The sequence below is a fragment of the Hippoglossus stenolepis genome, chromosome 13 (assembly GCF_022539355.2).
Source record: "Hippoglossus stenolepis isolate QCI-W04-F060 chromosome 13, HSTE1.2, whole genome shotgun sequence".
Classification (NCBI taxonomy): Eukaryota; Metazoa; Chordata; class Actinopteri; order Pleuronectiformes; family Pleuronectidae; genus Hippoglossus; species Hippoglossus stenolepis.
In genome coordinates, this window is record NC_061495.1 from 617,687 (window position 1) to 637,469 (window position 19,783).

The following is a 19,783-nucleotide window of genomic DNA, read 5'->3' on the forward strand; positions in this document are numbered from 1 at the left end:
TTGTTCTTGTGGCGTGTTCTTCTTCCCGCTCTTTGACGGACCTGCAGAACCCAGATACCCTCCAGTCTTTGACAGGATGTTGTCACCACAGGAAGTGACAGTGGGCGACAGCATTGAGCTGGAGTGTCACTTGAATGGCTCCGCCCCCATTAAAGTCACATGGTCCAAAGACCACAAAGACATTCGCACTGGGGGGAATTATAAGATGAGCTGCGTGGATAACACGCCGCACCTGACCATCGTGAAGGCAGATAAAGCCGACACAGGGAGGTACTTCTGCCATGCCGCTAATGACGTGGGGAAGGACTCTTGTTCCTCCGACATCACGGTCAAAGGTATTTTAACCCACGGGCCCAAACTCTTATCCCCTCGGCCCCTCTTCTTTAACTCAAGCCTATGTGATGGCGTTTCTTTGTGCTGAAAAACGCAGCTTCCCGTCCTTACGTGGCTTCCCTCTCTTGTTTTCAGAGCGTAAGAACCCTCCAGTGTTCACCAAGAAGCCGTCAGGGCACATCGAGGACATGGAGGGAAAACTGGTGAAGATGGAGGGCCGGGTTTCTGGCTCTCAGCCCATGTCCATCAGCTGGTTCAGAGACAGCACGGAGATCCACAGCTCCGACAAATATGACATCAGCTTTAAGAGTAATGTGGCGGTGCTGTGCATCAAGAGCAGCCAGGTGAGCGACAGCGGCAGCTACACCTGCCAGGCCTCCAATGAGGCGGGAAGAGCCTCGTGTGACATCACTGTCGGCATCTCAGGTGGGTGTGGCTTACAGAGGTCGCGTTGCGTCTGACTTGTTTTATCGGAGGTTTCACTTCCTCATTTTATTCTTTTCTCTCTTTTTTTCTCTTATTTCTTATTATTTGTATTTCGTTCTTTTATTATGACAGTAGAGGTACTGATCATGTTATTAGAAGATGATGAGTTTTCTAATAGTGGCGTCAGTGCTGTCCGTCACTCTGCTCAGATGAAACACTCTTTCTTCTCTTCTGCAGAGGCCAAGAAGCCTCCGGTCTTCGACGTCTCGCTCAAACCCGCGACGGTGGACGAGGGAGAGAAGCTGAGCCTCAGGTGTCACGTCTGCGGGTCACCTCCTCTGATGATCCAGTGGATGAAGGACAGGAAGGACCTGACGTCGTCCGGCAGCACCAGGATCAGCTTCTCCGACGGGACGGCCTGCCTGGAGATCAGCCCCGCCTCCAGACACGACGCTGGCGATTACCTCTGCAAGGCGTCCAACGACGCTGGCAGCGAGTTCTGCAAAGCTAAAGTGACGGTTAAAGGTAAGTAAGAGACGACTAATGTCACCGCAGCACCAGGGAGAAAAAGTTGTTTTTAACAAATGTTTTTTTGTTGATTTCACGTTTTGAGTCGGTTGAACATTTAAACACAGTCAGTGGTAGACTGGCTCCACCTGCTGGACACCGGAGGTCATTACATGTTGTAGCTGCTCATTAGAACATTGGGCCTCGTTATCAAAGTGTGAAACTGCTTCATCGTCTGTTGGTGAACTGGACTTTTCACAAACTGCAGCTTCTCATGATTTTAGAGGCTTCACTGTTTTCAGCTCATTTAAAAGTTGTTTTCTTTGTTTCTCAGTGTTTAAAACATCTTTAAAAACTGACGTTCTTCTGTGACCACGCTTCAAACTAACAATATCTGTGTTTTTATTGGTGGAAGAAAACAGTTGTGTATTATTGCACCGTGTTGTTGTGTTGCAGAGAAACCAGGAGCAGCTCCGCCTCTGGCTCAAGCTCCAAGTGTTGCTTCGCCCAAAAAACTGGACAACCTGTTCTTCATTGAGACACCGAAACCTGCACACGTCACTGAGAGTGAGCCACACACAAACACACAGCACATCACACAACGCAACACACAACCTGTGACTGTAGATTAATTGCCACCTGTTCTTCCTCAGAGGGCACCGCCACCTTCATCGCCAAGGTGGGCGGAGACCCAATCCCCAGTGTGAAGTGGATGAAGGGGAAGTGGAGGCAGGTAACGCACGGCGGCCGCATCTCCATCGAGCAGAAGGGCCAGGAGGCCAAACTGGAGATCAGAGAGGTGACCAAGTCGGACTCGGGCCAGTACAGGTGTGTTGCCTCCAACAACCACGGAGAGATCGAGTGCAACACCGACATGCACGTGGACGAGAAGAAAGAGGCGTCGCTGCTCGAGGGGGACCTCCGAGCCAAACTGAAGAAGTGAGTGTACCTGAGTTTCTGTTGGTGTCCAGATGTCCAGGTGTCCAAATCCAGGTGTCCAAATCCAACCAAACTCTCCTTTGTTTTGTCCTCAGGACGCCATCGAAGCAGAAGAGTCCACAGGAGGAGAAGGACATTGACATCGTGGAGCTGTTGAGGAACGTGGACCCCAAAGAGTATGAGAAGTATGCCCGCATGTACGGCATCACAGACTACCGCGGCCTGCTGCAGGCCATCGAGCAGCTGAAGAAGGAGAAAGCTGAAGAAAGTGGAAGACCGGTAAAGCTCCGCCCAGTCAGCTCCTCGTGTGTTCGAGTCCGGAGCAACGTCCTGAGTAATAATGTTGTTGTTGACAGGAACTGGAACGTGGAGACAGAGAGTCAGACGAGGACATGGCCCGACTGGTGGCCGACCTGCAGAAGAGGATGGAGCGCACAGAGGTCAGCACCCATCAGCTCACACACAGAACATCCACTCACCTCAGCAGGTTCACAATCATCTGCACAAACAACATGAAGACTCAGAATTCAGCTGCTGTAATGACACAGTTTCACTGAATATGAAAAAGAGGCTGATAGAGAAGAGCAGAGCCTCCATGGAGCTGACGTTACTACCGACCAAACCAAACTCAGAGATCCACTTCGGAGTTAGTAGTTAAACAGCAGATCTGTGGCAGGTGAAACATCCTGGGCTTAAAATCAGAAAACCTTTCTATCAATAACCTGGAGCTTTTTCTCTTGTCGCTCTTGCAGCCCGTCACTGTGGTGAAGGACATCTCCGATCAGTCCGTCTTCACCAACAAGGAGGCGGAGGCGGAGTTTGCGTGCGAGATCAAGATCAACTACCCAGAGATCACCCTGTCCTGGTACAAGGGCACGCAGAAACTGGATAGCGGTGACAAGTACGACATCAGCATCAGTGGCGACCGCCACCTGCTCAAGATCAAGAAGTGCCAGTCGTCCGACCAGGGCAACTACCGGGTGGTCTGTGGGCCGCACATCTCCAGCGCCAAGCTCACTGTCATGGGTCAGTAACGATAGTCACTCGATGACTAACTGGGCGAACCAGCTGGTCTCACGTCTGCTCATCAGCTAATTCGCTCATACTTTGCTGTTCTAGGTTATGAGAGTAATTAAGACCAGTCTTATGTTTTGGTTGGTGCAACAGTTAAGACCAGTCTTAATGAACACCAGTTGGTCACTGGTTGGTGGAAACTGTCCTGTGACGTCCGAACCAACTGGATGTTTGTTTTGTCTTTCAGAAGTGGAGGTTGAGAAGCATCTGCAGGACACATCGGGTAAGGAAGGACAGTCGTGCACTCTGTCTTGTCAGTTGTCCGTCCCTAACGTAGAGGCTCACTGGTATAAAAACGGCAAGCAGTTAGAGATGAAGGGCAGGTTCACGTCTGAGGTGAAGCACAAGGTTCAGAAGCTTCTGATCAGAGACCTGAAGCACGAAGACCAGGGTCGATACACCTGCAGGTACCAGCACCTGGAGTCATCAGCCGACCTCTGGGTGGAAGGTTTGTACCTGGAAACCTTCCTGCAACCTTCTAGACGTGGATGTTCTACCCGTTCACTAACCTCTTTTGACTCCATCACACAACTAATGTTGGAGATTTGGGGTTTTCCCTCTTTTTTCCGCTCTTTCTTCTTCTGTCTCTTTACTGCTCTGCTCTCCCGGAGGAAGAAAGTCTGCCATCATCTCATGTGTTGTCTTCTTACATCTGTCCCGACTCAAACACCCCCCCAACAACCAGTCATCATAACTGTCCTCTGATCGCCATTTCTAACCGTGTGGATGTGTTGTCGGTGAAAACTTCATTCAGCTGTTGTCATACATTCCCAGTTGTGATGCCAAACACATTTACCCATTCACGTCTTTATCTGTTTTAGCCGAGCAAATTCATTTCACCAAACGCATCCACAACGTGGAAGTCAACGAGCGCCAGTCGGCCACCTTTGAGTGCGAGGTGTCCTTTGACAACGCTATCGTGTCATGGTACAAAGACACCTGGGAACTGAAAGAGAGCACTAAGTACAACTTCACAAGCGAGGACAGAAGACATTTCATGGTCATCCGAAACGTGACCATTGAAGACGAAGGTGTGTAGAGCGCCATCTAGCCCCAAACGCCCGTCACAAAGCCCTGCAGATTTTTTTCCTGATTGTTTTTCTGAGTGTTAAACGTCTTCATTACTAATCCCATGTAGGCGTGTACTCAGTGATTGTGAGGTTGGAGCCCAGAGGAGAGGCTAAGAGCACAGCTGAGCTTTATTTGTCTGGCAAAGGTACAGTTCTAGTCAGACGCCACCTTTTATCTTCTGTTCAGCCTTTGTCTCTTTTAGTGTTAAACACTTTTTCACTCTTTCCTTTTTTCACAGAAATTGAATTAGCAATGGTTCCCATGGGTGAGTATTCTGTCTTCTAGAATGTGTCAGGGCATTTCAGGAAATCCTCTTGTTCTCTGTACAGACAGCCGCTGGGGCCCGAGCTCAAGGGGCTCCCTGATAAGGATCAGTTAGCAGTCGTCCACATGAGCGACAACTCTGTGAGAACCAGTTAAATTATGATCGGCTATCGATTGGTTTCATGTAGGGTCCTTTAGTCTGGGCCCCAAACGTCCCCCAACACACAGAGTGTGACTGGAAACTGAGAAACATAGAACCTACAAACAATGAAAGCATGTAGAACACGTTTAAATTCCCACAGTGAATCTGTGGGAACCAGCGAAGGCAGTGAGCTGCCATCTCTCTTTTTGTCTTTTGTTTTGTCCCCGTGTTTTTTTGTGAGTCCATTTGTTTTGTTTATATTGGAACTTGACATAAATGTAATTGTACAATTCTGTAAAACAGAAGCTTCTACCTGTTGCACATCTGACATGATGCTGAACATTAGTAACGTAGTGTCTGCAGCCTTTCACAGTTAAAGATCTGCTAACTGGCTGATGCCACAAGCCTCTTACTGGTAAACTGGTAAAATACAGATCAGGTCAAAATAAAGAGATAGAATTTGTTGTCAAGAGATATTGTCATGTATGTGTAGCTGCTTATGGTCATAGGATCTAAATCTTTAGTGTCTCTATTACCCAGAGGGGCTCAAATAGGAAAATGACCAGCTGCCATAGTTCTAAAGTCCGGATGAAGTCGGCACTGACTTTGACCTGAATGCTCTTCATACCTTTTATCATTCAACTACTTGGCTGAGCAGGAGGATTTTTTAAAATGTCAATGTTTTAATTGTACTTTACACACATTTGTTCTTGAATACTTGTGCTGTGGTAGTTTTGTTCTAAAGAAAGTTTTGGTATGAACTTGTAGATGTCCCAGACACCTCGATTCAGAGGCCGGACGTGTCCTCGTCTGTGGCCATTCAAGGTAAGATTAGAACCAGGAGCAGAACGTGGGTGTGAAGCTTCTTATGAGTCCATTTATTTAGACATGCGACTTTAAACCAAATCTAAATCTTTAAAATCACAACTGATACATAATGAAAGCAACATGTTTTTTTGTTTTAAAGAATCTGCTGAGTTCTATCAGTATGAAGAAAAGATTGAACACAGAGGTATTTACTTATGTTTTTATTCTTCATCCTCTTACATCCTTCACCCTGACCAGAAAACTGATTAACATCAATTCAGGAAAAAAAGATTCTCACTGACCAACTAATCCACAATAATCCTTCAACGGAAAATTCTTTGTTCTCAAGAACGGAAATAAATAAAAACATGGTTGTTTTTTAAAGAATCGGCTGAATATTCGTATCAAGAGATGGAGGTGGAGCGAAGAGGTAACACTCCATGTATTTCCTCCTTTTACTCAAACTTCATTTTCTCCATCACCATCATGTGAGCAGATCTGGGACGAAACTCAAACCATTCTTTTAAACGTCTTTTTTAAATGATGCCAAAAAATAATAAGAATTATGCCAAAAATATAAAATCTGATTAGTTTTCTGATTTTTACCCAAATCTGTTCATCATAACATCGTCATTGTGTCACGTGACGTGTGTGTGGGTTTATACGAACGTCTTCGTGATCTCGTTTGTTTGTCGAGTCTCTGACATTGTGGGATTTTCTTCTTTTTTTCATCTTTAACCATCTTCCCATCTTCCATGTTCTCATGTGACACTAATCTTCTGCTGTGTCGTCGATTCACAGTCAAACTCTTTAATCTTGTAGAAAATGAAATGTGACAGAAACAGTTTGTAAAAGTTCAGACGGAAACAGATGGAATGTGTGAAGCCTGAGATCTGAAGTTCTGACAAAACACTGAAGTAATAATAACATAATTGACTTATTTGAGACAAAGTTTAACTTTATTCTCAGTAGTTGTCAGACTTCACACGTGTAATTGAATTGCTCACCGGTGGTGAAATTGTGTCTTTAATTATAATAAAGTGACTAATGGATGAATTACGATAATGAGACAATTGGAACGGACCAACCATGACGACTGACTGAGGTAGTTTTATTTCTCTTTGGACCATTTTATGATTCTCTAACGTTTGGTTGTTCAGAGGCTCAGGTCCTGGACGACCTCTGACCCTCTCGACCTCTGACCCTCTGACCCTCTGACCCTCTGACCCTCTCGACCTCTGACCCTCTGACCTTCAGACCCTCTGACCCTCTGATCTTCAGACCCTCTGACCCTCTCGACCTCTGACCCTCTCGCCCTCTGACCCTCTGATCTTCAGACCCTCTGACCCTCTCGACCTCTGACCCTCTCGCCCTCTGACCCTCTGACCTTCAGACCCTCTGACCCTCTCGACCTCTGACCCTCTCGACCTCTGACCCTGACCTTCAGACCCTCTGACCTTCAGACCCTCTGACCCTCTCGACCTCTGACCTTCAGACCCTCTGACCTTCAGACCCTCTGACCCTCAGACCCTCTGACCCTCTGACCTTCAGACCCTCTGACCTTCAGACCCTCTGACCCTCTGACCCTCAGACCCTCTGACCTTCAGACCCTCTGACCCTCTGACCCTCAGACCCTCTGACCTTCAGACCCTCTGACCTTCAGACCCTCTGACCCTCTGACCTTCAGACCCTCTGACCTTCAGACCCTCTGACCCTCTGACCTTCAGACCCTCTGACCTTCAGACCCTCTGACCTCTGACCTTCAGACCCTCTGACCCCTGACCTTCAGACCCTCTGACCTTCAGACCCTCTGACCCTCGTCCTGTTGAATAATCCATGAGATCACAGAGATTTATTCATTCCTCTTAAGTTTCTGAGACAACATGTCAACTTTGTGAAACTGTGACGCTGCCGATTTTTGTCACAAACGTTTCTTCTCACGTTTCTTGTCTTGTGTCACTTTTGTGCTCGTCACAGTCGAGTATCAGAGCCGGACGGAGGAGACGGTTTCACAACAGGTGTCAACAACCAAAGGTATCAGATCAGATTAGGGAGGTGGTTTGTGTGTCTGTCTGAGCCGCTGGGACCTGGCTCTTTGTCTTTGTGAGGTCCTTGTGTTTCCTCTTGTTGAAAATAACCTCTGCTGGTTCTTTAACCGACAAAAGTTTTCATTTCTTACCTTGAAGTGCAGGTGAATCGTTATGGTTTCCATTTTCTAACCACGCTGACTCCATCAGTCTGAACTCCATCAGTGTAGTTAATGTGAAAACATGCACGAGACTTGATTTCAGGTTGTTTAACATCTGCTACGAGCAGGAAATGATCTTTTTAAGTGTTTCGGTCACAGTGATATAATCATTTCTACTTCAAACAGCAGTGACATCTATTTGATACTAATCATGATCCTGGATGTGTTCCTGTGTTTCTCCAGCTGCCAGAGTCGCTATTCAGGAAACGGTGGAGACTCAGAGAATTGGAGTGAGAGAGGAAATCCCAACTAAAGGTACCAGAGCTGAACGTCGTCCGCAGCTTCAGCGCCTTGTTCTCTGCAAACTCACTTCTCCTTCCTCCGCTACTAACATCTTCCACTGTTGTGTCTGTTCAGCTTTGTCCTGGTTATTTCACTCTTCCTCTCTTGCTACAGGTAGAACAGTAATTACTTTATCTACTGTAGAAGCTTTCTCTTTTCTTCTGTAATTCTCTTCTGCGCTTCTCTGCTTCACTTGCAAACGCTCAGCGTCTGTGTGCTGATGCTAACTCACTCGCTGTCTTTGTCAGTTCTCAAAGCTGGAGAGAAACAGCCTGAAGAGAAGCCGACAGCAGCTCTGAAGTTCCAGCCTGAAGGTACCAACATACCTTTAATGTGAAATCATGCACTTCCTGTGTTTCTAATGTGATGAGGTGCTCTTCACTCGTAACGTCTCCATGTCTCTATGTTGTGACATTTTACTGAACGTCTCATGTAGTCGAGGCCAAAAAGCCAGTGGAGGAAAAGGTTGCAGTGGTTTCAGTCCCAGAGAAGAAGCAGGTTCCTGCTCTCAAAGGTAGAGGCTTCTCCTCTGTTCTGATGTGTTAACAGTTGAACCTGATTCTCATTCCTTTTGTTGTCTTTGATTTTCTGCCTCATGTTTAAATCTTAAAGAACCAGAGGAGCTTCAGAAGCCTGTTGTTCCCTCACTGCCCACTGAAAAGCCTGGAGTGCCAAAGAAAGGTACGAGTTCTTCTGGTCATTTCATGTCTTCAGTTCCACTTTGCTCTGTAGCTTCTCCAGTGTTAACATCTGTCTGGTCTGGATTGTATTCAGATTCTGTTTGTTCTCTGTGTCTCACGTCGCTGTCTCTGCTTCAGTGTGTCTCTTAGTTCAGTGTCAGCTCCTCTGAACGCCTCTTCGTAACTTTTACATCCTTCCACCACTTTATGCTAACATTAGCCACTGTCTGTGTTACCTACTTGAAGATGAGTCCAAGCCTCAGGTTCTAGCAGAGCCCAAAAAGGTGGCCCCTGCGGCAAAGCCTGAACCCGAACCCAGACCCAAACCAAAAGCAGAACCTGAACCAAAGCCTAAACCCTCACCGGCTCCCAAAGCAGAACCTGAACCCAAACCTGCCAAGATCCAGCCGGAGGCTGAAGCTAAACCGGCGGCGCTGAAGAAGCCGACAACACCACCGTCCAAAGGTATTTCCTGTTCTGTCTGGATGTGTGTTGGGTTTAACGACTTTCCGGCAGTGTGTGTGTTTCTGTGTCGTCAGTATCAAAGTCTTCATTGTGTTTGTTCAGCTTCAACATGGAAGCGAATCTTTGAATTTCTGTGTCTTTGCTTGTATGTTAACTATCTGAATGTTGCTTTAAGTCCCTGAAGAACCTGGAAAACCAGAGCTGGCAAAGGTCAAGCCTGAGACCAAGCCAGAACCAGGAGTCCAGAAACCAAAACCAGAACCAGAAAAACCAAAACCAGGGGTCCGTAAGCCGGAGCCTCCTGTAACAAAACCCCAACCGGCCGTCGCCACGCCAGAACCTCCAGCACCAAAACCCGTCATGGTTCCCAAACCTGAGCCGGCAGTTAAAAAACCTGAAGCAATACCAGAACCACCCAAGACCAAACCAGAACCGACGGCCGCTCCAAAGGAACCGTTGAGGAAAGGTACACAACACGTCTGGCTGAGATGCCACTCTGGATTTTTTCTTAAATCTCTTAACTCCGAATTTAACTTGAATCTTGTTTTTCTGAGTGTTTGTTGAACTAAGGTTTAAATTCTTAAACTTCTTGAAACTTTTAATTTATGTGACGAACGTCAACTTTAACCGTCTCCAATGTCTGTGAGTGAATCGTTTGTCTACATTTAACAGCGACACACGTTTTTATGCAAATATCTGACGAATGACGTGTTCTTTTGAAGAACCTGAACCAGCAGCAAAGAAGAAGGAGGTGGTTCCTCCTCCAGCTCCTCCAGCTACAGTCCCACCGAAGGTGCAGAGAGGAGAAGAAGCACCACAGAAGAAGCCTGTGGCCGCTAAAGGTACCTGAGCTGTCAATCATCCTCACACTAAAACTCTCACCTTCATCTTAAACTCTTAACGTCTAATCGGTGGCTCCAGAGTCTCCGTCGTGTTTTCTCGTCTCACACTCGATAGAGTGGCTTTTCTCTAACAACTCTTCAGCACGAGTTCATCTTCTAATGTTTGTGATGCTCTTTCAAGTTCCTGTGGAGGAAAAACGTCCTGAACCTCAAAAAGCAGCAAAGGAACCAGAAGCTGCCGTCGCTCCTCCCAAAGACCAAGAGACGAGGAAGGAGAAAGGTACTCTCATCTCCGTCTTTAACAACAGGATCATTTTACTCAAATTACTGTGAAACATTATTATCTTCATACAGAATATAACATGTAGTTCTCCAGGGGAGGATTCTGGATTTTAATAAAACATCCTGATCTCGTTCTTTCGAGCTTCCCTCTAGCGCCACCTTCTGGACCTAAAAACAGATCGTTTGAGTCAAGTTTTCCTGTTGAGTTGAATCTTCTTGTGCGTGAGCACACTCCTCTTTTCTGTAAAGTCACGTCTTGTGCATGTGTTTGTGTCAAACCCTCTTAAAGCTGTGAAGCCTAAACTGGTGCCTGAAAAAGTTCCTCACAAAGTCGAAGAGGTAGTTGAGTTGAAGACGGAACTTAAGACTGATAAAAAACCTGAAACTGCTCCAGAGCGACCAGCTCCGCAGAAAACTGAGGTGAAGGAAAAAACCCTGGAGAGAGTTCCAGAGCGACCTGAGAGAAAAGTGGAGGAAACTCCAAAGACGGTTCCAGAAAAACGTACTGAGGCCAAAGTGTCAGAGAAGGCTGCTCCAGAGAGGAGGCCTGTGAAAGCTCCTCAGGAGGTGACGGAAGACGAGAGGAAGCCACCTGAGAGGAAGCCACCTGAGGGAATTCCTGTGAAGGTGCAGGAAGTGAAAATCGAGAAGGTGTCAAAGAAACAAACAGAGAGAATCTCTGTGGATAAAACACCTGAAGTCAAACCAGAGGTTGAAGAAACTCTTCGTAAAGGTACAGCTTCATGAATGTGAACCTTCGGCAACACTTCAGTTACGACTCTTCTTCAAAATTACATCAAACGTCGACTCAAACATTCAAATGTTTCATTTGAAATTTACACAAATCTTTTTCCTACATTGACAATTAAAGCTACATTTCTGAGATTGAGTCTGAAAACTTGAACTGAACCAAACTCTTCATTTCAGTTTTCCTTCATGTGATAAACTCTTTTTTTACTTTGTCGCACTTTCTGTCCCACAATGCAACACTTTACAGCTTGGATTGTTTTTTAATAATTCAGTAAGAATAGGAAAATAAAATCTGCTCAATAATCACAAGCTGCTTCAAACAACAGTGTCAATGTGGTAGAGTAAAAATGACAGTTGCACCCTCTAGTGGTCAAATTAAAAAGTGAAATAAAAGTAGGACCTGACTCGACCATGGAACAGTTTAACAGTGAGTTTATTTTTGAGTCGATGTGATGTATCCATAAACATAATACAAATCATAAATAAATTATAAATCTGAATGATTACGGGACATAAACTGAACTGTTGCCTCCTCTTCACAGGAATTCTTACGTTCTTTACGTCTTCACAGTTTGCTGGGTTTTGTGTTATTTAATGTTATTTTTGCATGTTTGTTTGTTAATTGTCAAAATTCTCTTTTATTTCTGTTTTATAAAACTCTTCCTGGATTTAAAAAATCTTGAAACGAAATAGAAATGAAGACGATTGAGAAGATTCGAGTCACAGAGAAAAAAGTGTCTCCTGCTGAAAAAGGTACAAACCTTGTGAAAACATGTCGATGCTCTTTAATCCCATCTGAGTCTTTAAACTGATAAACAGCAGGTGATTTAACTCTTAGTCTGTGTGTCCTCTAACGCTCACTGACTTTGTGTTTTATTGTCTTGTCTTGGCGCCGCCACATGACGCCTCTTCTTCAACCACTCTTAAAACGTCTAGAAGCTACGACTCTTATTGAGACCAAGCGAAGCAAACAAGCTCAGAAGACAGAAGTTCATTATGCCACTAAGGAAGTGTCGCTCGCAGAAGAGATGTGGGAACACGAAGAGGCGCTGGAAGAACACGAAGAGGCGCTGGAAGAACACGAAGAGGCGCTGGAAGAACACACCGAAGTCTTGTATGAGGACGATTCGGCTCCTGTGGGCGAGACGATAGTGACGTTATCAGAAGTTGAGGATTTAGCGAAGACACAAAGAGAGAAAAAGTCTGAACTGAGAAGTGAGATATCTGTTACTGACTCGATAAAAAGGAAAGGAACCAAAACACAAGAATCTGTAGCTTTAGTTCAGGAAAATGAATCAGACAAAGGCAGAGACGTCATCGCTCTGCAAACCACCAGAGAAAAATCTGAGTTTTTAGTCACAACGATCGAGTGTCCGACAGAGGAAATCGTAGACGAGAGGAAAGACGGCTCATCTGATTCTAAACAAGAAGCAAAAGTTCCAGTCAGGAAGGAAAGTGAGATCCAAATCATGACAGAAAGGAAAGAGAAACACAAGAGAGAGAAAACTGAAGAAAGTGAGTCTGTGAAAGATCAAATCAAACCTTCAGTTCTCATCAGCACAGAATCAAGAAAACTAAGTGAAAGAGTGAAAACTGAAGCAAAGATTTCCACAGAGGAATCAGTCAGGAAAACAGAAGTTACACCAGAAATAAAACACAGAAGAAACGAGGAAATTACACAAGTTATTATTGAACAGACAGAAATTAAAGTTGAAGACAAATCTACAAAAGTTCAGGAGAGAATAGTCGCTGAGGAAATTAGCAGAAAAGACAAAACTCAAATTAAACCTCTGGTCGTTTCTGAGTCAAAAAAAGATGAAAGGAGTTCGGAGAAAGTTTCAGTAAAGAAACAGAAAGCAGCTGAAACGATAAAACCAGGTGAAATCCTGGAGAAAGAAAAACCCAAACCTGAAGTGGAGGTAAAACAGAAAGAGTCAGTAACAGATGTCGAGCTGAAGAAGCCAAAACCAGAGGTCAAGAGAAAAGAGGAATCTAAAGCCGATCAGAAGAGAGATGTCAAAACTTCAGTCGCTTCAAAACCACAGGAGAAAAGAATCTCACCTCGAACAGCTGCCAGAGGTACAGAGAGCAAATCATCTTCACCTTCATCTTCCTCATGTCTTCATGTTTAACTTCAGTGGTTTTAAAAAGACGTCATCGTCTCATCTTTCACATTTTCAATGCTGCGTCTTTTTAAAGTGATTCTTTTTTATCCTAACTTCTTAAATAACAATAATAAGAATATCTTGCGTTAAATAACAACTAATTATCTTCAAAGAAACAGAAGCTGAAGCTGAGACTGTTCCCTCGACTGTTCGTCCTGTTACGTCCCCCGAAGAAGAGATAGAAAGAAAAACGGCAGAAAAAGGTACGACGGGATATTTTCCTTTTGTCATCGTCAGCTCTTCTTCTTCTTTTTATTACGTCTGTGTTTGTCTGGTTTAACTCAAAATGTCTGTTTCTGTTGTTGTTTTCTTCCTAATCTCTTGGCACCGCCACATGGTGCCTCGTCTTCACGCCTCTTAAACCCTTCCGTCCTCAAGGGGGCGTCACTGGTCTTTTATCAAATGAGGAACGAGCCGGAGCTCCGAAGATCGTAAAACATTTCACGTCTGAGTTTGAGTCGTCAGCTGAGGTCGTAGAACGAGAAGAAGAAGCTCAAATGTTTCACAGCGATCAAGAAGAAGTTGTGGGTGAAAGTGTGAAAGAAGTGATTTTGAATCTGAAGCGAGAAGCTGACGAAGCGTTTGACGAGTCTGTTGCTGAAGGTTCAGAGACTCCAGGTTCTAGACTCGTCTCCAAACCTAAAGAAAACATGGTTGTGACAGGAAGTGAATCTAAGAATAAAAAGGTTGAGGTAAAAACAAGGAAACAGAAATCTCAAGCTCAAAGAAGTGATTCTCAAACAGCGAGTGTAGACATCAAGGATTCTAAAGAAAATATCAAAGCTTCTCAAAGTCATGAAAGAAAAAGTATTAAAAGTGTTTCTGATCCAAACCCAGTGATTGACGTGAGGTTTAAAAGTAAAATATCTCAGGTGACGGTTTTACAGCCTTTAGAACAAACTCGACTCCAGATGGAAATAAAGCAAAGTGAAGAAGCAGAGAAACATTCATGTGAAAACACTGAAACGACCTCAGAGATACAAGGAACCGATTCTTCAGAGCGTCGTCAGCCGGCAGAGAACAAACCCTCCAGACGGAGAAGAACCGAGAAACCAGTCAGACAGAAGTCCCAACGTTTAATGATTCAAACTGAGAAACTTAAAGAAAACGATTCTCCTGAAGCTGAAAATAAGATTCAACAAATTCACTCTGTAGAAATAAAAAAGGACGAGAAAGATGATTGTTTGAAACAGACGTCGACTGACAAGAAACCAGATATAAAAGTTAAAAAGCTACAGGAGGAGGAGACTGAAAAAATCACTACAGCCGAACATGTCGGAGAAGAAGAATTAAAACAGTCAAACCAAAAAGAACAGACAGAAGGAGATAGAATAAATTATAAAGACGAAGAAGAACTGACCTCAGCTTTAACGTCACCTCCTGAAAAACTGAAGTCCACCAGCGACTTCCTGCCGGAATCCATTTTGTCCAAAGTCATTAAACTGAGGCACAAGTTGGTGAAAGTGAGTCCGATGGAAGGAACGACAGAGATGAAACCCAGAGAGAAGGTTCCTCCTGAGTCACTGTCAGGGAACGAAGCCGTAACAGAACCAGAACTCCCATCACAGATTAGATTGAGACAGGAAACAGACGACGAGCAGGTCAGAGACGCTAACGCTCGTAATCAACATGTCAGAGAAAAGACTAAATTCAGACGAGAGAAAAGTGAAAAACTCACTGATACAAAACCTCAATACACACAGACAGAAGAAAACACTGAAGTCCTTAAAGAGAAAATTCAGTCGACAGAACCGAGTCATTTAACAGAAAAAGAACAGACGTTAACAAATCAAGAGAACTTTGAATTAAACCTCGAGTCAGACGATGTTAAAACTGAAGAACATCTACACAAAGAAACAAAAACAAGACAAGAACAAACGGAGAGAACAAATGAACATTTAACCCAAACCAACCAAACTGAAGTTAAAGACGTTCAGTCAAGAGTCGTCACAGGTAGAAATAAAACTCCAACTGAGAAAGGAAAAGAGACGATTCGGTTAAAGACTCTGAAAGAGACAGAAGACAAGGAAATAAAATCTGTCATCAGAGAAACTGATGAAACGAGTAAAACTCCTGAAATCTCAGGGAAACTTCCTCTGAAGGAAGAAGGAGCTCAAATTAAGAAAAGACAAAGTGTGGACAGACGTGAGGAGAATCAGCCAGAAAGAGATTCTTTAAATGAAGTGAGGAGAGCAACACAAGACCGAGTAGAAACGTCCAAGTTTAAAAGATCGAAAGAATCATTAACAACAGAGAACACTTCAAAAATACCCGTTCAAACTAAGAAACCTGCGAAAACACACGTAGAGTCAGAAAATCGAGAACAAACGGAGACAGAAGATGAGAAAGTTTCTTCGTTTAATAAACCTGAGTTGATTCAATCAAAACTTCCCACAGTTGATTATTCTCATGTTTCCCTGAACAAAGACACGAATCTGACACCAACAGAAACTGAGTCAAGTCAAAAATCGGACTTTAATCAAACCGACAAAAATACTTTGACTGAACAGAAGAAGAAACCAGTGAGGAAAGAACCAGCCAGTAAGAAGAGTTCAGATATTACTGAAGTCAAATCAATGAAGGAAGGATTAACGAGTGAGTCTAGAGAGTTTCCTGCATACGATGAAGAAAGTGACGTGAAACCGAGCGAGTCAGTGTCTCCACATGAAACTGAACAGGAACTGATTAAAGCTCCAGAAAAAGATCAAACTAAAGACTTGATCAAAGAACCTCCTGAAAAACTTGGTCAAACTCGTAAATCAGTGATAAAGGCCGTGTTGGTTGATGAAGCAACTGACGGGAATGAGAAATTACACCTGAAGGAGAAAAGACAGAAGTTAGATCGACCTGAAGTAGACGAAATAATCCCATTAAAGTGTGTCTCTGTTAAAGATCAAACAAAACAAGTGAGTTCAAACAAAGATGAAGAACCTGAGGAACTCGATCAAACTAAAGAATTCTCCAGAGAACGTCCCGAGGAACTCGATCAAACTCAGAAATTAGTGATAAAAGCTGCGTTGGTTGATGAAGAACGTGATGCGACAGAGAGCGAGTCAGTGTCTCCACAAGGAGAGAACGTGATGAAAGCTCCAGAGATCACAGTCGAACCAGAGCAGCTCAAGATCAGAGCAGTTAAACATCAAACTTATAAAGTCACTGCTCTAAAACACGAAACAGCTGAACTGGAACAAAGTGACAGAAAAGTTCCAGTTAAACCAGTGATGGATCAAACTTCTACAGAAACTAAACCAGCTCCTGAAACTAAAGACGCTGAAGTCACAGCAGCTGATGGAGATGTTTGTTTCACAGACAGTTTTCCTCTGGAGGAGAGAAAACCAAATTTAGGTAAATTACAAGAAGTTAAAGTCGAACAAATCTCCTCTAAAACCACTTTAGGTAAAGATGACGTAAATATTACACCCGAAACTGAGCAACAGAAAATAAAAGTCTCACGTGCACCTAAAGTTGATCAAGACTTTACGTCTGTAGAAAGTTTAAGTTTCTCTAAAACTCTAAAAACAGGAAAGTCCTCAGAGGGAGAAGCATCAGAGATGAAGAGGAAACCGAAGGTTCCAGAGAAAAAGGATGAAGAAAATGTCCAATCACGTCTGAGCGAAGAGCATAAAAACCAAGGGAGAGTAGATGATGAAGAACCAGACAAACACCTTCAAGTAGAAACTGCTTCTCACAAAGAAAAGAAAAGAAAATCTGAAACATCCAGAATCATGACGCTTAAAGATGAAGTAAATAAAGTTCAACCTGATGAACAGAAACATAGAATCTCTTCAGGCACAAAGCAGCTGATAGACGACCAGAAACCTGTGACACGTAAAAGTAAAGACGCTAAAACAGATTTCCAACAACTCACAGTGGATGATGAGGTCAAAGACTTGAGAGACAGTGAGAAGAAGACGCTGAAAAGACAAGAGAACATCGACAGCACGACTCCAGAGGAAACAGAGTCCGAGCAAACGCACCAAAACGATTCTCCCAAAATATATTCTGGAACTGTTAAAGACAGAGAAACCGAGAAGAGAGAGTTGGGACAATTTCCTGAAAAGAAAGAAAACTCCGTGAGCGACAGAGAAGACGAGTCAGAGAGGAGAGGTAGAGCTCAGCCAATTAGAGACCAAACGAAAGATAAAACAACGACACAGGAAGTAGCAAAGCAGGCGGAACACAAAAAGTCAGAGTCAGGAGACGTCTCTCAAGAAAAAGATCCGAAATCAGTCAAAACAATAAAAGATAAATCTAGTGAAGAAAGAAAAGATTCAGAAAAGATGTATGATGAACAAATAGTTAGAGAAATTCAGTCCGAGACAGTCGTAGATCAAAAGGGTCGAGTTTCTCCATTTGAATTAAAAGACACTAAACAAGTGATGGAAGTTTTATCTGTGAAAGACGGAGGAGACGTAAAAACTGATAAAGTTACTGAAAGGGGCCGAATGATTCCAGAGATAAAAACAGGACAGAAACAAACTGACACACAGAAAACACTGAAGACAACAGACGAGTCCGAACAAGTTTCACTCAACAAAACAACCAAAAGTAAAGATGACGAGAAGTTAGACAAAACAGAAATTAGGACTAAAGATGGAAAAGGAAAGAAATCAAAACAGAAAACATCAGGCAGAGATAGAAAACGTTCTCTGGAGGAACCTCAGTCACCGACAGTTTTATTAAGACGTGAATATGGAGAAGTCTCTCCGCTAATAACAGAAGCTAAACAGGAAGAGGTGAGAAGAAGAGCGTCAGCGGCTCCTGTGATGGAGGTCACATCTGAAAGAGCTCAGATCGTTAAAGACGTTAAATCACAAACTCTACCGAGGTTTATTTCTCCTGATGATCTGGAAAAACTCTCTGGTTCAAGAAAAGAGCCGATGTATGAATTCAGAGATGATTCACAAATCTTAACTGATAAACGACAGATTAAAGACAAAGATCTTAATTTAAAAAATGTCACAAGTCAATTAACAACTGATAAAAGTTCATCTGTGGAGGAAACAGAACCAACGAAGCAGAAACAACTAAAGACCAAAGTGACAGAAGTTTCTCATTCACTAAGAGACGATGGAGATAAATATGATCAAACATCTGGAGACGTCACAGCTGCACAGAGTCGGACTGAAACGCTCCGAGTTACTGAAACCACCAAACCAAAACTATTGATTAGAAAAGAACAAGATATATCAGATGCTTCACTAACGTTTACTTCACCTGATGATGTCCTACGACCGTCAGACCGTCTTTATTTAGAGAAACATTCAGTAGATGAGGAACAGAAGTTACATCAAACCAAAGAAAACAAGTCCAAGGTTGAAATGACTGAGGACAGAAATAATCAAGTGAGAACACAAAGGACAGAAACACTGAGATTTGACAGAGCTGGAGAAGCTGGTCCTCAGAGAGAGGATCAGATGAAAGGAGATCAATGTGAAGTTCAGTCTCAGACCGTCTCACGTCAGGACAGAACAGAAACTGTTGGTCCAGTTCAGGGATCAAACCTGAGGCTGGAACACACAGAACCAAAAGCTGCAGAAACCAAGAGTCTCAGGGTGGAACCGGACGTTAGATCAACGACTGAACTGGAGAAACGTCCAGAAACAGCCAAAGTTCCTTTAATAGAAAAACTAACTTTCACTGGTTTAGAAAGACAAGTGAACGTCGCTCAACCAAAAACAATTGAGACAGAAACTGTGAAAAACAAAAGCAAAGACGAGGAGTTAGATTCTCTCAGAAAAGAGACAAAGATTATCACAAAATACAAAGACGAGTCCGCAGTCAGAGAACCTTCAGTCACAGACGGAACCAAACCGCAGGAGAACAAGACGTTTCACCACCAAACAGGACGTGAGCAAGGTTCCACCAGGACGAGAGAGTTGGAGGTGGACGCGCCACACGGTCGACACACAACTCCTCAGAAAGTGGAGAACTTGGTAGAAACCAGGGTCGTGTTTGTGGAACCAGAAAAGAAAGAAAACGACTCTTCAGGAGGTATAAAGACAGAAATGTTCTGTGTCACCGAGCACCTTCTTGTTTTCTGAGCATCTGTCGAGCACCTTCTTGTTTTCACTCTCAGGTTTTCTTGGATTTTCACGTCATGTCACTCATTGTGTTCAAATCATCTCACTGTGGACTGAGTCCGACTCTGATCACCTCAAACACCACAGGTCCATGTTGCTTCTTCTTCTAACTCTGTGTTGGTGTCACTGTGTGGTCGTGTTTTCTCAGACGAGCACAAGTCACATGTTTTTGTGGAAACTCCTCGTCTTTGTCTTTTTCTCTGTCTGTCTCTACTCTTCTCTCACTGTTGTCGTATCATTTTATTAAAAGTTCCCGGGAAGCCGACGACGTCGCCACAAGTCAAAGAACCGCTGGTAAAAGCAGTTGCTCCTCAACCAGGTACCAGCTCCTCTTCTTCACGTGTTTTACGTCTGTGTTTGTGTGTGAAGACATTTGTAGGAGAATGTCACTCTTAAAACATGATCTTTGAAACAAGTGTCGTT

General features: G+C 43.8%; 2 protein-coding genes across 7 annotated transcripts in view; both read left to right on the forward strand.

Annotated features, from left to right (window-relative positions):
• Positions 1 to 19,783, forward strand: part of LOC118120114 (abl interactor 2-like) — an 882,953-nt gene that overhangs the window by 599,639 nt on the left and 263,531 nt on the right. The gene's annotated exons all lie outside the window — the stretch shown is intronic.
• Positions 1 to 19,783, forward strand: part of ttn.2 (titin, tandem duplicate 2) — a 181,170-nt gene that overhangs the window by 57,651 nt on the left and 103,736 nt on the right. The window contains 28 exon segments of the mRNA XM_047342567.1: positions 48 to 335; positions 469 to 759; positions 997 to 1,284; positions 1,723 to 1,833; positions 1,920 to 2,205; positions 2,301 to 2,484; positions 2,562 to 2,645; positions 2,958 to 3,231; positions 3,467 to 3,727; positions 4,101 to 4,310; positions 4,418 to 4,495; positions 4,589 to 4,615; positions 5,525 to 5,581; positions 5,724 to 5,768; positions 5,949 to 5,993; positions 7,541 to 7,597; positions 7,995 to 8,066; positions 8,342 to 8,407; positions 8,530 to 8,607; positions 8,706 to 8,774; positions 9,020 to 9,238; positions 9,414 to 9,704; positions 9,961 to 10,080; positions 10,262 to 10,360; positions 10,652 to 11,095; positions 11,806 to 11,865; positions 13,391 to 13,480; positions 19,611 to 19,679. Of these exon segments, the coding sequence (XP_047198523.1) occupies positions 48 to 335; positions 469 to 759; positions 997 to 1,284; positions 1,723 to 1,833; positions 1,920 to 2,205; positions 2,301 to 2,484; positions 2,562 to 2,645; positions 2,958 to 3,231; positions 3,467 to 3,727; positions 4,101 to 4,310; positions 4,418 to 4,495; positions 4,589 to 4,615; positions 5,525 to 5,581; positions 5,724 to 5,768; positions 5,949 to 5,993; positions 7,541 to 7,597; positions 7,995 to 8,066; positions 8,342 to 8,407; positions 8,530 to 8,607; positions 8,706 to 8,774; positions 9,020 to 9,238; positions 9,414 to 9,704; positions 9,961 to 10,080; positions 10,262 to 10,360; positions 10,652 to 11,095; positions 11,806 to 11,865; positions 13,391 to 13,480; positions 19,611 to 19,679 (4,263 nt within the window).